Source organism: Necator americanus, chromosome I, assembly GCF_031761385.1.
Source record: "Necator americanus strain Aroian chromosome I, whole genome shotgun sequence".
NCBI classification, from domain to species: Eukaryota; Metazoa; Nematoda; class Chromadorea; order Rhabditida; family Ancylostomatidae; genus Necator; species Necator americanus.
The window spans coordinates 20,048,267-20,063,655 of NC_087371.1; the positions used below are offsets into that span (position 1 = coordinate 20,048,267).

The following is a 15,389-nucleotide window of genomic DNA, read 5'->3' on the forward strand; positions in this document are numbered from 1 at the left end:
ATATTTTCGAGATAAGCTAACGAATGCTTACTGTTGTGGCTTCGACAAAAGAAGAGTAGATGAGAGGAGCAACAGTTCAACTAATACGAACGAGGGACCAGGATATGGAAGTTTTACCACTCCATTTGTAAATGGAATGGCTTTGAAGATTTTCAGAACGAGATGAAAATAAAGTCCAACAATTGCTAGCGAAAAGAAACGATGGAACTAAAACGAATGATGGGTCCCGTAAGGAGTACCATCATTTGCCGTCTACGCTTGTTAATTTGCAGTTTCCTTCCTCGATGACCCAAGTGGTGCTCAAAGATACTGCTCATGTTGATCTCTGGATATCTTGAATGAACGTATCCTAGCAATTCCAACCCAAATTTTCGGTTCATTCGCCCAGCGTCCCAGGAGCTCACTCTGAACAATTCCCTAAGATCCCTCCCACAACCCATTAATGAGAAAAAAGCAGCGGGACGCCTCCCTCCCATGCATGGTGAGATTCGTTGGGAAACTGAAACAAGAGCTTAAAACTAAACCACAACACAGGAAATCAATGGAACTCAATGTGAACAACGATTTATGGAGGACCCTCATGCCACTGCTGCGTATCTTCTGCGTTAGCAAGCCGACGCGCTGTTCTGGGGACAACTGGGCTTTTTGCCAGGTTTCTTCAATTCATTCGAGCGCGGAATCGTTCGGCATGAGTTGTCAGCACACGTCTTATCGCCGATCACTTTGTGTGCTCCAAGCCTTAGCTGCATGGCTGTTAGCAGTTTGGACAAGGGCTGGCGCTTCGAGGTCCAACGTGTTTTTCGTCGCTTCGCGATCTCGTGAGCATATGCTCTCGTTAACTTCCAACATTTCCGTTCTCTTGCATGTTTTCTCTTAGCTATTTGTCTCCATAGGAACGAATCGTACGCAAATTGCTTCCTCTCAAGCTTTCTCTATGCCTAGTTTCTAATTTCTCTCATCTACTTTAGTTAATGTGCGTTTATTATGGTGTTTGTTGCTGGTGAGCTACAGCAGATTGTGTTCTTCGTCGCTACGATCTCATTTGCTACAGCTCCTTCTGTTGATCGACAAGCTTTGAATGCAGTTGTGGAACAACCCATCGTCCCGGATGAACTTGCTGCCAGAGGTAGGTGTCTTCGAAAATTTCGTTGTGATGGTAAAACCTAGGACTATTTGTTTTACTTCTAGTAGTAACGCTGCTTCGCGACTTTGATGTATTCCTATTTGTTTCCTGTCTTAGTTGCGATCAGGAGGTTCGCTACGTTGTCGCCTCCACATATCCCAGACCATATGTTGCTTTCATCCGTTCCCATTCAAAGCATTCTTACCTGAGAAAAAAAAATTACTGCCACTTCTGTAATAACCATAAGTGAAAACGGGATTGAACAAAATCAATTCGTTTTGTTTCATGCTTACAAATTGAAAGAAGGTCTTCTGCTCATCTACGGCCATTGGTAGTGAAAGTTGCAAGATGCAGCTTTTTCAAAAACTAGGAACTTAGAACCAAAAACTAATTCTTAACCTTGCTCTTTCTAACAGGATAAGGTCATCGCGCTTTCAGTTAGCGTTTTTGTGAGTATCGAATGCTTTGAGCAATTGCTAGTATGGGTTTGACTGATAGCGGAGCTGAGAAATTTACGTAATTGAACAGTGCTCACCCTCTCCAATATACTTTTTTTTATAAGTGGATGAAAAACTTTAATATTTAGCTATATAAATAAGCATGGAAATATTTATGAATAAATAGACAACTGAATATAAAGTCAAGGTTGTGCTGGTTATTCTTGGAATAACAGCATTATTGTATTTGTATTTACTTGTTTTGAAATCGTGTCCTCACTAGTTTTCAACGAAAAAAACACTGATATCCTTGCGTTTTTGTGAGTATCGAATGTTCTTCTTCATTTTTCCCTCGTAAAGATATTTCGACAGGATCCTATCTTGGTGAGCAGAACGCTGAATACGACTACCAGGATTACTTGAATAACACACTTCGTAATCAGCGAGAAAGCGGAGAGGAAGATGATACCGAAGTCGACCAGGGTGACAGTGAAGTCAGCGAAGAGAGGTTTGTTGAAAGAAGTTACTTTGAATGCAGTAGAATTAGCCTTCTGCTTATTCAATGTTCTGCTATGGTCTGATTCACTAATTTTTGAGTTCTCCCTTTATCGATGAAGCGCATGTTTTGCTACGAAATCATTCTTCCAGGGAACAAATTCAGGATGTTCTGCTTAGGAATCATTCACAAAAGGGCACTAGGTATTTATGAATGCTGCCTGTGTATGCATGGTGTTCTTTAGCCTTCCCACTATAATACTATCTCCTTTCAAATGCTTTTTTTTACTCACTTAAATTTTTGTGGATCTCTCCCTAATTGACCATCACTCTTTCAGGAATGGAGATCGCGGCATTTTTATTGGTGAAAACCGCGAAGGACTTAAGGAAGTGAAACCCGATCAAAAGCGTCTTGCTCCTGTTGTTGTAATCAACAGTGCGTTCAATAACCGGTTAGTGTTTCCACGGTTAAGGTTGGGAATGACGGTTGTATACGTTTATATTTACATTGTGTAATATTAAAATGGTGGCAGTTGTATGTAGCATGGGCAAATAGTGGCATCTATCAAAGGAGTGTGTCACGAAACTGTTTATGTTGGGATCTCTGTGAACAAAGTTCCGGGTTTAGATCACGAGTGTGACCAAACTCAATTTCCTTAATCAACCTGAAAACCATGTGGAAACGGCGTTTCATCTTACAAGTTGTGTAAGAGCGCCACCTTTGTGCATACGTCGTTTTCATCAGTGAACAGGTTGCTGAGGTCGCACACGCCGGTTTCCTCAGCAACCTTTTCACTGAGCCTGGTAAGGAGACTTCATTGATCTTTGATCGCTCGCTTGTGGGCTCGGCGAGTGCGCAAAGGCTTTTCAGCACCGCTTAGGAACAAACGCTGTTTTTCAGGACGATTAAAGGGAATTGGGTGGGTCACGCTCGTATTCAAGAATTCGAACTTCATAAAATAATCCAATATTTTTGCGCATTGAGACGTCAACATCGTCAGATTCGAGAAACACTGCCTTTAAAGTAAAAACTCCCTTTGTCTAGTATTCATTTCCGTTAACCAGTTTCACGTTCAGTCTACGCGAGTTTCAAGAACTGCTGAATTCTGACCTACAGTGGAAGGTACATAAGAAACAACGACAATAGCAACAAAAACAAGGTTCAGATCAGAATCTGGAAATTTCCTGTCTCGTTCTGTTCGCCAAATTACAGTTATGAAAGCTCACCCTTTGACTCCTTTTTTAAAATAGTTCCTCCGTTTGCCAGATTTCTCTTGCCTCCGTCTCATTTCCCGAAAGCCACAACGACTGTAGACGACCCACTATTGCTCATGCGTATTTGTAACATATAGTTATCACAGCTCCGCTACATTAAATAAAAATGAAACACTTCCCAAAGCAGTCATATAAAAATGTACAGTCACATAGTAGATTTTATAAGGAGTTCAGTAGTAGTTTGTAGCTTCATTAAACCACTGTGCGAACATATTACATAATCTATTCCAGGAAAACCTTCGCATGCCCTAAGATCAAAAGTGACCTGAAAACTGGCACATCAATTGGGGATCTAAGCCCAGAAGATATAGCTATCATAGCTTCCATGGGTGACGCTCTCGCGGTATCCGGTTTTCTTTTTTTTCATTTGTTTAATTCTCAAAATTTTTCTTCTTCTTTATTCACTTTTCCTTCTGTGTCCCTTCGATATCCTTCCTGTTTTTAAGCTGTCACTCCGAGTTCCTTTGTTTGTGGGTTTCAAACAGGCTTCGCAGTACTAACAGAAGTCGCAGTACTAATGATCGACTTGCATTACTGCGACTTTGCTTGCATTTCAGTTTTAATTTCGTTACTTCACTCTCTCCATATGTTGTTTCCTTCGTCGTTTCATGATATCCTGTGTTGTTCATTGTGTAGTAAGACCTGTGTTTAGTTTCGATATGTTGCAACAGTATCGTGCTAAATTGTATAACGGTATAAGTTTACCAATAATTGCAGCGAAATGTTCAGACTGGGCTGGGGCTATGGCCGAAGACGACCATTGAATTTCGCGGAGCTGCTTTCCCAAGCGGGGGTGACGCGACTATTGATGGACTTGTCACTATTCCAAGTGAAGCAATTTGTTCTTTTCTTTGACTTTATCTTGATTGGGAAACTCTTAAGATATTCTTCGCGAGTTTAACAACCATTTGATCGGGGTTTCTCATGGGATGGGGACTAGAGATCAACTTCCCGAGACACAACTCAGCGTTGCTGAGAGTGGTGCTACCACCGATAAAATGCCAGAGCAGGTAAAGAGTTTCTTCTACATATTGTTTGGAATAAACTATTCCCTGTGCTTCCTACAAATTTCACATTTTTTATAATGCCGTTTTAGGAGTCTATCACCGTCATCGTTCTCATTATTGTTGTTTTCACTTTAAATGTGCTTAGTTATGGATTTTTAAGTTAAACCCAACAAAATCTTTACTGTAGGCGAAGGAACTTGTACGACGTCTGAGAAAACTAGTAGAAGTCGACTACACTAAGCACTGGATAATGGTAATTGTTACCATTGGCACAGAAGAGGTGGGGAAATCTCTAATAACCTTTTCATTGAGTCTCTGAGTTAAGCTACCGACCATGCCGGAAAATTTCTTCTTCTGATCTCACTATCTCTCCTTTTAATTTTGTCTCGGTTCCTCAACGCCCAAACATTGTTTACTGGAAGTTACCTTGTTTTGAGTTTCTCTTCTACGATCAGTTCAACCTTAGGTGTGCTCCCGATGCACTTCACCAAACATCACAGCACTCATGGATGCAATAGATATTCTCCAAACTCATCTTCCCCGTGCTTTTATCGTACTCCTTGGGCCCATCCATGTGTCATTTCCTCACAAACTCAAAGGAAATTTGCTGAAGTAAGACACTCCTGTGATATATTCTGCCCATAAGAACTCTGTGTTCCCGTTTCTTATTCAGATCACGATGTGAATGTTCGAGAGAGGCTTCGAATACGCTTATGGAACAGCTGAGCGCGGATTGGAAAAGAGCATTTGAGGAGCTTCAGGAGCATGTCGACAAGAGTCCCTTCAGGGTCAGTTTTTTTCCTTCATTTGTTATTACTTTCATTTTCTTCCTTTGTCCTACTTACTCTTTGTTTCAATTGCTCTTACTTTTATTTCACTACCACTAAATTTCACTTATTAAGGTTCCTACCTTTGGTGTTTTGGCAATTCCAGAACTTACAATCACTTCACGTTATCCATACGGGTTGTTTATTCCAAACAAACCATTGCTAAATAGGAGAGGTAATAAATTCTGTTGTTTAAGCGAGACTATTTGTATTTTCGGATATTCAGGACATAACTACGCGACTAAGTGGCTTTGGAATCGCTTGATAGCCGGAGAAAACTACAATCTATCGGCTGCGGTTTTGTCGCAGGATGCATACTTTTGTCCTTCGATTGTGCGTTACACCTATTTCATCTTCTTCGTGTGCAAATAGAATTACACTTACAAAGGTTTTTTTTCTTTGCTTCAACTGAAACTTTGCTCCTTCTAGGGTTGTCCATATTTCCGAAATACGGCAAATGCTCATGGTTGCCAACTGTTAAGTCTCAGTGAAGCCAAAGAGAAAGAACTGCTTCTGGGTGTTGATGGGAAAGTGCTTAAAAAGGTTTGAGCTCCGTTTTCAACAGGACTGCCTTTTCAAGGTCATTGTTCTCATATTGCAATCTTATAGCGTCGGAGAACTCCAGAGCGTTTATACACCATTGCAATTAGCATTGTTGGTATAGCAGTCTTTGTTGTCTGCACTCTCGGAACCGTTTTCTACCAGAAAAGCAAACAGGTGAGTGTCATAAGAACTTTTTTTAGTGAAGGTTCTATTTCTCTTGCTTTAGGGGAGTCGCGGTCGTTTCGAAATAAGAAACGAAGCGCAAAAGAAGTTTGAAGAAGCTCAAAAGGAGGAGGAGAAAGCGCTTCTAACGAGACAAATGACAAGGGGAATGTCGATGAACGATGGCGTTCAAAAGATCGGAAGAAAGCCGACTGCAGAGGACGCGTAAACAAAAGTGAGTATCTTATTTTTTTTCTCTCTTCTTTTCTAGTTTAACAAACTTTGATAAGCATAATGAAGCATTGTCCTTTTTGCACGAGTACGAAGGTCTGTAGAAGCATGCTTTGTAGAAGCACCATCTTCCGATCCATCACCTTTTTTTAAAATTCTTGTCAGAGTGGAAATTTGCATAGGGTCCTGTAGTTTATTCCTTATCCTCATATCTGTTGCTTGATTTGTTCTCGCCTTCGCTATTTAGACTATTTTCCCCTTTTTTTCTGAAAATACGTTTCTCTTTCTCTCTTACTTACGAATCCGTTCATTCGTTTTCAGTGCTTTTCACGAATGGCAGAAAGTATTCAACTTTTCCTTTCTTTTTCTTAGGGGTTCTATTTTTGTATATCAGCATATAAAGGCAGAGGTTTGACGGAGGCGTCTAAAATTTTAAGGAATTTAGCTAAATAACTGCAAAGTGACAGAATTTTTTAAGGATGAGAATTGGATAAAGAAACTTCGAAAAAGAATTTCTTCGGCATCGTCCCTTAAATATGCCGCTCCAATTTCATCACTATAGATCTTTAATTAGACAACAGTAGCTTTATCCAAGTTGCTGAATGTAGTGCGCAAAACTCAGCAGAACTAAGCCGTGCATGGATTTTCAAAAACATTTTTTAAAATTTCATTCTCGTATTTTTTTTTATTCCTTCTTCTGCCGCATTTTCAGCTTATGTAGTGCGGGAGCAGTTTGTGAGCGGTTTTTTGCTGACTTTGAGCACTTGTTCTATATAGAATAGCTTAGCTCAAATCGGCAATATTGATTTGATCGGTTAGCACCGAGTAGGCTCGGCTTGGAATCCCAACATTTACAGCTTTGCTTCCAATCCCAACAGTCCCGATATTTTATGAGGGTTTTTTTTTTTGGTAAATTGAATGTGTCTGTCGTTCATTTTAATTCATGCTAAATTTTTTATTTCTAGGATTTCTTAATGCACTAATGCGCTAATGGTGATGGCGCTTGTGATATTTTCATTGTATTGATATTTCACAATGATTGGTTTTGTCTGTTTTATAGTAGAAATAATGTGTCTTGACTCACTGCCTTACTCTTTGACCTTACCATTTTTCATTTTCATTCTTCTTTCTTATTGGCGCCCTTGTGTTTTCGATGTTTTCTCTAGGATGTACAGTCTTTAAATTTTTTCTTGTCGTTTTGTCCTTTGAATCTTTATCATTTTTCCTCACAGATTTAGCATGGCATTTAGTTAATCTTTTTGTTTGTATTTGAATAGCTCATTTAGTGCCTAATTGTAGTTCGATATCGGTCACCTTAATAATTTGGTCTCCTTGCCTTATTTTAATCGTAGTCATTCACTTACCAGGACAAAATATCAGGCTTTTACTGCATTCCTGCTCAATCACAGTGTTTGTATAGCTATTTATCCTAGTTAGAGTACACTACGAAGTATTATTCAAGTTTCACCATGAATGACTTTCTTGGCCTTAAAATTCATCTTTATTTTCTCTAACTACTGTGATCCCTGTGGATCGTTCTTTCTGGTTTTCCGTCCTGCTTTACTAATTTTTGTGTAGACTATCCATTTAAGCAATAAGTGCACTTTGTGATATATTATTATATATGCTCCTTAGGAATATAAATATTTTTTATGCTTTCGTACTCGTAAAGAACCACAGATTTAATTCCACCATACTCTATAATCTACACATTTATTTCGCATCAAGCCAGCTAAGGAACTTTTCCTTATGTGATTAGTGCTGCTAACTGTGATGTTTGTTAGTTGCGGAACACTGAAATCATTTCACTTCAGAAGAGTTCCAGCACGACTGTAAATATTGTCAACAGCCTGAAACAGTTAGTCATAATTTCATAAATAATGAATTCGCGTTGCAAATTCCTACTTTGGAGAGTGCTCGTATCAGTTCCACTGATTTTTGATAGGTTTTATCTTTGTGGGGTGTTGGGTAAACTTGTACGGTGTCACTGTGCTGGTCAATAACTCCTAAATAACCATATTTAGCAGATGGGACAAAACTCTCGAAGTACCAGCCGTTATGACTGGGAGGATTTCTGTAACAGACCAAAAAATTTCTTGTCCAGAAGCATTTTGGAAATTGCCTTTTCAATCTGCTTCTGAGACAGTCCAACACATTGTTGGATGTGATGAAGATCGATTTCCGAGTAAGGTTCGATGACGCGGCAGATTTCCTGGAACTCATAACTGATTCAGATATTGATTATTTCGTGATTATTTCCGACAGTTTCTTGAACACTTTGCCCACTTTTTCAAGCATATTATCCCGGAGCTGTCTTGAATGTGCTGAAACCACAGGATCACCCATCAGTTCTTTGTTGTATTCCTTTAAACACTGAAAAGGAAGGATCTAGCTAATTTCACTGGTCAAGTCTTACTCCAGAGTTTTCCGGAAATTAAACCAATCTTTCCTACAGACTTCTGTTTGCTTGAATACTCGATTCGATTACAGGAGAAAGCTTCTGACTTCACTCACACTGTTAAATTTACTTAAACTTCTTTCTTTAAAAGCTTCCGCCATAGACTTCATTGCGTCCACATCTCTTCCATGAACTGCTTGCAAAACCTGAATTGAGTCCTCGATTGTCGGAATTGTAAAGGACGATACGAGTTGTTATTTGGCTCTACCTTGTTTGAGAGTAGCAACGGTATCGAATCTGCTTCATTTAACATTATCTAGAAGGAAACTCTTAAGGTACAGGATTAAATATCTTTATCGACGAGCGGAAATACCTTACAGAGACACATATATTTAAGTGCTTTAACAGCTTTAGGCATATCTGTTAGTACATATCCTTCGAGTGCTTCATAACAATACGAGTAAGCCGTTTTAAAATCTTTCTCATCGGCGCTGTAGAGAATCCCCGATTGAAGGTCGAGTCCAGCCTGGAAAGTTGCCTGTTTTTCACGACGATGCTACCAGAAATCGCTTTACCAGTTTACCTGCATCTGTGTAGAGACGTAGGCTCCGTTGGCATTACTTCTTGCGAGAACGAGCGAAGTTTTGGCCTAAATTTTAAATGAGTTCTCTGAGTTCTCACATTCATAAAAAAATGTTCATAAAACATTCACTTTGGAAAGATTCTTCAAAGCAAATGCGCTTTTACTTTCTTCTAGTGTCACCTCCATGATCAACTCACGGTCCTCTATTTTCTTCAGCTCGGAGACCAGTGGTCCAGCTGAAAGCACTCGCGTTCATCTACTGACTAAGACTGCTATTCTGTCGCAGTACCGAGTTTCTGCGCTTCAACATACTGCCCGAATTCGTTGTAGAGCCGGATAAGACGAGCTTGTAGTGTTCTGCGTAGGAATAGTCGGCTATTTTCGGTAGCCCACTTAATGCACTCTTTGACCAGATTGATCTAGAATTGATGTTGTGGGTGGAAATTGTGGTGCAGCAATTTGCGTCTCCTCGTTACCTTCTCGTGGTCTTCTTGGTGCACCATCAAACAACATTCTACCAAAGTCCGAACAAGTTTACTAGCCTTTGCTCTGCCAATTACATCGTAAAATGGACGAGTTATCACGAGCAACTTCCGCAATTCTGGACGATGTCACATCGAACGAAAAAAAGGGTAGAACCAACTGGAAGATGAACTTCCTACCGACGATGTTCCCTTCCTTAGCGAGTTGTGTGGCATATTCCACTAGGATTTCTTCGCATTTTTTCAGCTCCTCCTCAGTGTACTGTTGATCATCGGGACGAGGCGCTACTAAAACGTGGCACATTGCCAAAGTTTGAGGATATACTTGTCGGCGCTCCTAACCAATCTTTTCGATCCTTTTGAGGGTTAGCGGTTGGCTCGACATGATCACTGCTGCAGTAACTATAAAATGGAGCACACCTCACTCGGATGTTTGCGTATTTATTAGAGATCGTTTTATAATCTCGATACCGGTACTACAGTCGGGTCAAAACAATCTGCAACCCGGTGCAGTAATGTAAGCGGCTGTGCTCAAAGCGACGTGGTGGTTAGGATCGAGGACGGCCCTTCCCTACCACCATTTATTGAAGCAGTCCGAAAGTAGCTGCCGTGGTCATGCTAATCTCGATCCAACCGCTGGCTGCGCCGTGCCGCTTCGAACGCAGCTGCTTACGCAGCTGCACAGGTCGTTGTGACAAGGCTACAAGCCATGCGAACGCGTTCAACCGAGTTGATGCGACGAATTTGCAGTGAAGGTGCTGGTCGGCGGGTTCGCCAGAGAGACATAGCACTCGATGTCCACGCAGACGGTTTCCGGCGGCGCGGCTGAACGCTTTCGGTGGTGACTGTGTGGAATAAGCCTGTCTTGCTTGGTGTTTGCATACGTTGAAATTCTTGTTAAATTAAACATCGTTGAGTGACTCGTTAGACGTCTCTGGTAACAAGAAAGGCTGCGCGGAAGAACGATTAAATACAGCAGATATGAGGTCAAACCGACGCATAACGACGTTCACGTTTGTGTCTGTGCCGAAGTCGTTTTTCTGTCCATGCAAAAACGTAAAAAGCAGAACAACGTCATGTCGAGCGCGCAGAAACACAATCGAAGAGTCACATCTCCCTCAAGCACTTTGAGCATTTTCGTTCTAGAGGTGATTCTGCCATTTTTGGCTACTACCATACTTCCTTGTCTTCATTTGTTACCATATCTATCCATTTCTAAGAATGATACTGAAGAATTGTCGATACTTTGATTATTAAGAAAAAAAAAAACTACAGAAAAGGATAAGTCGTACGGCCTCTAGTTGCCAAAAAATTGTGGTCTGGTGGGTCACACTTTCGTTGTCCAAGAGGTATGTGCTGAAGTAGCCGCATGATGGATGACGTCACTAAGCTATTCTAATTCAATTTTTAAAACTTTACTGATGTAGTTAAAGGCAGCATACCACGAATCAGAGGTGGTGCGGATTTCAGGTGGAGTATCCGTATGCGGGTTCGTAGATCATGGAGACGGGGGTGGTTCCGCTCATCCCTACCTGCATCACCGCAAACAGCCGCCTCCAGAATGCTGTTTTGTACGACGCCATCTATTTCAACGCTCCACCCCTTGCGCCGCCTCCGCCCTGCGATTCGTCGAAAATCAATTCGGACTGCCCCGATAGGCAGTAAGGGACGCTACGCGTGCAGGGGTGCCGCGCTGCAATAGAAGGCATCGTAAAAAACAGCATTCAGGGACCGGCTGCTTGCAGTGATTCAGGGAGAGAAGAGCGGAACCACCCCGGTCTCCATAATCTACGACCCCGTATACGGATTTCAGGTGGATACTTTACCTGAAATCCGTACCACCCCAGATTCGTGGTATGCTGCCTTTAAACGACAGCACAAGAACCTCAGTAAAGAACACTCTGGAAGATTCAGGAACTTTTCCTAGAATTCTTTTTTCAGAATGTCCGAACGATTTCTGCATGTCTCATATTTTTGCACTCCTCAGCCGTGTTTTTTTTTTCATTTTCAACGACTTCCCTCTGAGTTTCGTTTGCCGTTCCATCTCAGGATTCAAATGTTCGCGTATGTCCTTGGCGGGACCTCCATTATGACACGACGATGTCGCCACGAAACAGCGATGTGCCAGATGTAGATTCGTTTTCATACGAGGAGAAAATTTTCTCTCGATTGGTCCCATAGTGGAATACATAGTTCAATTCCAACTTCCAATTGTTATACTCTTCGATAGCTGATGTTTCTATGATGTTTGAGTTCGATTTTTCGTCCTACAATTGACGTTGAAGTGTCTTCGTAAATTTTGAACTTTATAGCAAGATATACAGTAAAGTGACTGTAGGGTGACTAACACTTGCTGATTAAAAATTGTGAACGTGTTCCATCCTAATTTCTATTGTTTACGTGTCTCTTTTTTATTGTGTGTGTTTGAGATGACTTCTCAATACACCCAGCAACGAATCCTCAAAATTGCCAGCGATCTGGCCAGCATGTGCGGAACCTCACAAGACCTCTATTCATTCAATTCTCTCCTTTTTTGCCTCCTACATCAACGTTGCTGTACAGTTGTTGATTTTGTTATTTCTTAAGTGTTGACGGGTTATATTTAGTTAATCTGTATTCGAAGGTAGACTAAGTCTGTATTTCTATATTAAATCTGTAGATTAAATCTGAATATCTCTGCTTTATTTCTGAAACTCTAATGAAGATTTTCAACGTGCATGAGGTCGACATTGCGAGCATTTTCTCAATTTTTTTTTGAGAAACAAACAAACTCTTTCTAGTGAAATGAAAATCATAGAACGCCTGAGATCTAGCCTAGAACTCAGAAATTTATTAATAACCACTCTTAAGATGGGAAATTATCGACTTTGAACTACACGAAGTTCCTCCCTTGCCAGGAACTCCGTTGTTATATTTTGCCACCGCAGAATTTTCTTTTGTTTTAAGGAGATCTTTAGCTTATTTTGAGAACAAAAACAAAAACAAACTTCTCTTTAGAAAGAGAAGTTTGTTTTTGTTAGAATTCTGATTATTAAAAAAGATTTCTTTTTGAAAATACTGTTTTCTTTTTTCTGGTCAATTAATTTGATTATATGATGAAATATGAGAAATCATTTCGAAGTTTTGTGCACTTCTATGTATTGTGATCTGAATGCGAGCCCACATATGTTGCGTAGTCTACTGCTTTATCTTCTCCCAATATTTCATCTGTTTGCGATTATTTTAGCCGACATGGCAGAGATCACACTGTCTGTTATGAAGATTTCCAGCTGTTTTGTGGCCTCCTTTGCACAAACTGTGATTACAGAAATTGTAACGAAGGTAAGTTTCACCTCTTTTCGCTCCCTTATTCAAAATATGCAAGTTGCTCCTCAGTCCATTTTCTTCTCTCAGGAGATATGTTTCTGTTTCTCTTTTATTTGAAGGCACGATTTCTAAAACAGTTCTGCCCCAAAAAAAATTACCCGAATATGACGCTCAAAATTAATAGCTCCTGAAGGTTGGTACGGAGAATTATGCCTTTTTTGGAAACCTGACGTAAGCTTAAATGCCGTAATCTGAAGAACACATATGGCAATAGGTTTCCCGAAGGGACCTCAATTCACATGACAACACAACGCACCATTATCATGCCCATAACAACCCCATTCCTAAAATTTCTTCGCCTAGATAACTTTCAATTGGCTCCTTGTGTCTGGGCCCTCTGCTGTAGGGAACACGTGTGAACGACCCAGATCTGCGGTTGTTAGTTACTGTGATCATCATCTGCAAAGGCTGCCAGGCTATGGAGCGACTTTGCCGTCAAATACGGATCTTTTTGGAAGTGCTATTTGTTCACAGTCAAATAATGAATATACGTGCTTCCCCTGATTTAAAGACAGCACACCACGAAATAGACAGGATTGGAAGTGTAGCTCAGAGATATAAGTGTGATCACGTTCAATCCCCTTTTCGAATCCAGAAAAAGATGTGCGAAGCAGCCTTCTGTGATCCCGTCTCAGTAACTAAGTAATGTAACTTATTACGAGTAATAGAACTCAGGGAGCACTCCACAATGCGTCTGGATTTTTGCAGGTTGAGGAGTTTCTTCGTTTATTTGAGCTACACTGCTTAGATTCCGGGCGTTGGACGATGACGAATTGTTGACGTCCAAAGGTGCAACAAGTTGCACCTTAGAGCGGACCGGTGCGACGAGGGCTCTTTCTTACTGTCTTTTCTTGGATGACTATACGGAACTGAGCGTAAGGAACTGAGGTAGCACGCTCGTAGCGAAGAACTACAACCCTAGGCCTATTTATTCGCATAGAGATCCCAACGTCGTCAATCCTGTGACATACTACCTTTAATTCAAAACAGGAAATCAAAAACAAGAATTGCACACAAGCTTTTTTTTTTACAAAGAAACAAGTTTATAACTCGACAGAACATCTGTGAACTGTTTTTTTGGATATAATAGGTGATCTCCGGAAAGGTAAGGTGATTGGTAGATGGTTGTTATATGAGCGTTCTGTTTAAAACTGAAAATCTTCATTAAACTAAAAGAATTCTCTATCCTTCTTTAAAAGTAGCTTTCACAAGGAGGTAACCATAGCAACCAATCTTCTGAATTCTCAGGATCTTTAATGCGTGACCCAAATAGTAATACGCCATTCATCCTCCCTATACACTCGACAAGTCCCATGTTAGTCGTTCTCCCAACGATGGAACTGTGGATAGCGCTACTGTAGTACAATTGTAGTATGAACACCTGTAAATTATTTCCACTGGATGATAGGAAAACAACTTCTTTTATATACAGCGTTGTTAAAGACTGCTCGTTCAGGGAAATCCAATAGATCCACTACGCCAGACCTTATGGTGCCCAACTTTTCAAGTAGGGACGCAATGTCCAGGTGAGTTTGCAGAGCAGAATGTATGTGCGCCTCAAAAAGAGCCGACGCCGTTTGTGTTCAACGAAATGATCGCAACACGTCTGCTGCAACACACGCTCTTTCTCTGTCCGACCTACACACACCCACTCGCTCAACTCTTCGCTGCCCTAATCGATGGCGCAACGCGGCAACCCGGTTGAACACGTTCAGTGCCGACTGTACGTTGAATTGAGAGAAGGAATTCACGTCAGTACTTCCTAGGAAGATATAAAATGCATAAAACTCAAAAGCTAATTCTATGGTTTTCGCTTCGGTAGTTACTTTTTCAGAAAACTCTCTCATTTCTTACTACAAATGCTGCGGACATCTTCATAAGGAATGCTGCTCACATTTGCGGGTGTGGGTAAGAACTATTCTTATTTCCTAATCTAGCACTCAAAGAAACTAGAACGACTCCCATATTTTCATATCACATTTAGGTACTCATCCTGATTATTGCTCTTCCACTCTTGCTCATTGTACCTCCATCCGTCTACCTTTTACGGCGACTTATTTGCAAACGTCGAGAACGATATTCGGCTGGAATTCAGATGACAACGCGTGAGACAAGAGAAAGTCGTTCTGTTTCCAAGTAGGACAGGATTTACACAGTCTTTGATTCGCTTTCCAAAAGAATTCCCTACACATATTCTTGACAAATATTCTTAATCTTCACTTCCATTTTCTTTCCATACTTTATTTACACCATTTTCGCATTGTAACAGACAATAACGTTTAGGTGATTGTGTATTAAACATTCTAATCTAAATTAGAACAGTTTACATTACTCCATTCCACCAGACCTCTACATTATGTGAACAAATATAGAAAAAAGTGAAATAACCCGGAAAAGGAAATACAGTAATCCACGGAGAAAAATGGTGCCGCCTATGAGACAAGCTCAATAGTCAGACAG

General features: G+C 40.7%; 3 protein-coding genes across 7 annotated transcripts; 2 read left to right on the plus strand and 1 right to left on the minus strand.

Annotated features, from left to right (window-relative positions):
* Positions 1 to 688: 688 nt before the first annotated feature.
* Positions 689 to 6,098, plus strand: RB195_006287 (uncharacterized protein; the record flags this gene model as incomplete). Of its 4 annotated transcripts, none has more annotated exons than XM_064179301.1 (16): positions 689 to 818; positions 1,052 to 1,126; positions 1,933 to 2,068; positions 2,209 to 2,259; positions 2,394 to 2,507; positions 3,562 to 3,673; positions 4,060 to 4,159; positions 4,213 to 4,340; positions 4,525 to 4,617; positions 4,804 to 4,949; positions 5,011 to 5,125; positions 5,240 to 5,339; positions 5,391 to 5,497; positions 5,594 to 5,707; positions 5,774 to 5,881; positions 5,934 to 6,098. In XM_064179301.1, the coding sequence occupies 16 exons, from the start codon at positions 689 to 691 to the stop codon at positions 6,096 to 6,098; spliced, it is 1,794 nt and encodes a 597-aa protein (XP_064036264.1). The 4 variants fall into 4 exon arrangements, with proteins under 4 accessions (XP_064036264.1, XP_064036265.1, XP_064036266.1 ...); XM_064179300.1 differs by lacking the exon at positions 689 to 818 and adding an exon at positions 3,777 to 3,800 and having other exon boundaries at positions 985 to 1,126; XM_064179302.1 differs by lacking the exon at positions 689 to 818 and adding an exon at positions 985 to 1,000.
* A 1,807-nt stretch (positions 6,099 to 7,905) lies between these two features.
* Positions 7,906 to 9,948, minus strand: RB195_006288 (uncharacterized protein; the record flags this gene model as incomplete). Its single annotated transcript, XM_013447938.2, has 13 exons — positions 7,906 to 7,950; positions 8,006 to 8,106; positions 8,186 to 8,312; positions 8,387 to 8,473; positions 8,615 to 8,704; positions 8,767 to 8,814; positions 8,872 to 9,024; positions 9,082 to 9,147; positions 9,211 to 9,317; positions 9,371 to 9,500; positions 9,558 to 9,682; positions 9,744 to 9,851; positions 9,906 to 9,948. 13 exons carry the CDS (start codon positions 9,946 to 9,948, stop codon positions 7,906 to 7,908), a joined length of 1,230 nt encoding a protein of 409 aa, XP_013303392.2.
* A 324-nt stretch (positions 9,949 to 10,272) lies between these two features.
* Positions 10,273 to 15,069, plus strand: RB195_006289 (uncharacterized protein; the record flags this gene model as incomplete). 2 transcript variants are annotated; one of them, XM_064179305.1, is made up of 5 exons in its annotated part: positions 10,273 to 10,372; positions 12,790 to 12,884; positions 14,386 to 14,455; positions 14,764 to 14,837; positions 14,914 to 15,069. In XM_064179305.1, 5 exons carry the CDS (start codon positions 10,273 to 10,275, stop codon positions 15,067 to 15,069), a joined length of 495 nt encoding a protein of 164 aa, XP_064036268.1. The 2 variants fall into 2 exon arrangements, with proteins under 2 accessions (XP_064036268.1, XP_064036269.1); XM_064179304.1 differs by lacking the exon at positions 10,273 to 10,372 and having other exon boundaries at positions 12,795 to 12,884.
* Positions 15,070 to 15,389: the final 320 nt, after the last annotated feature.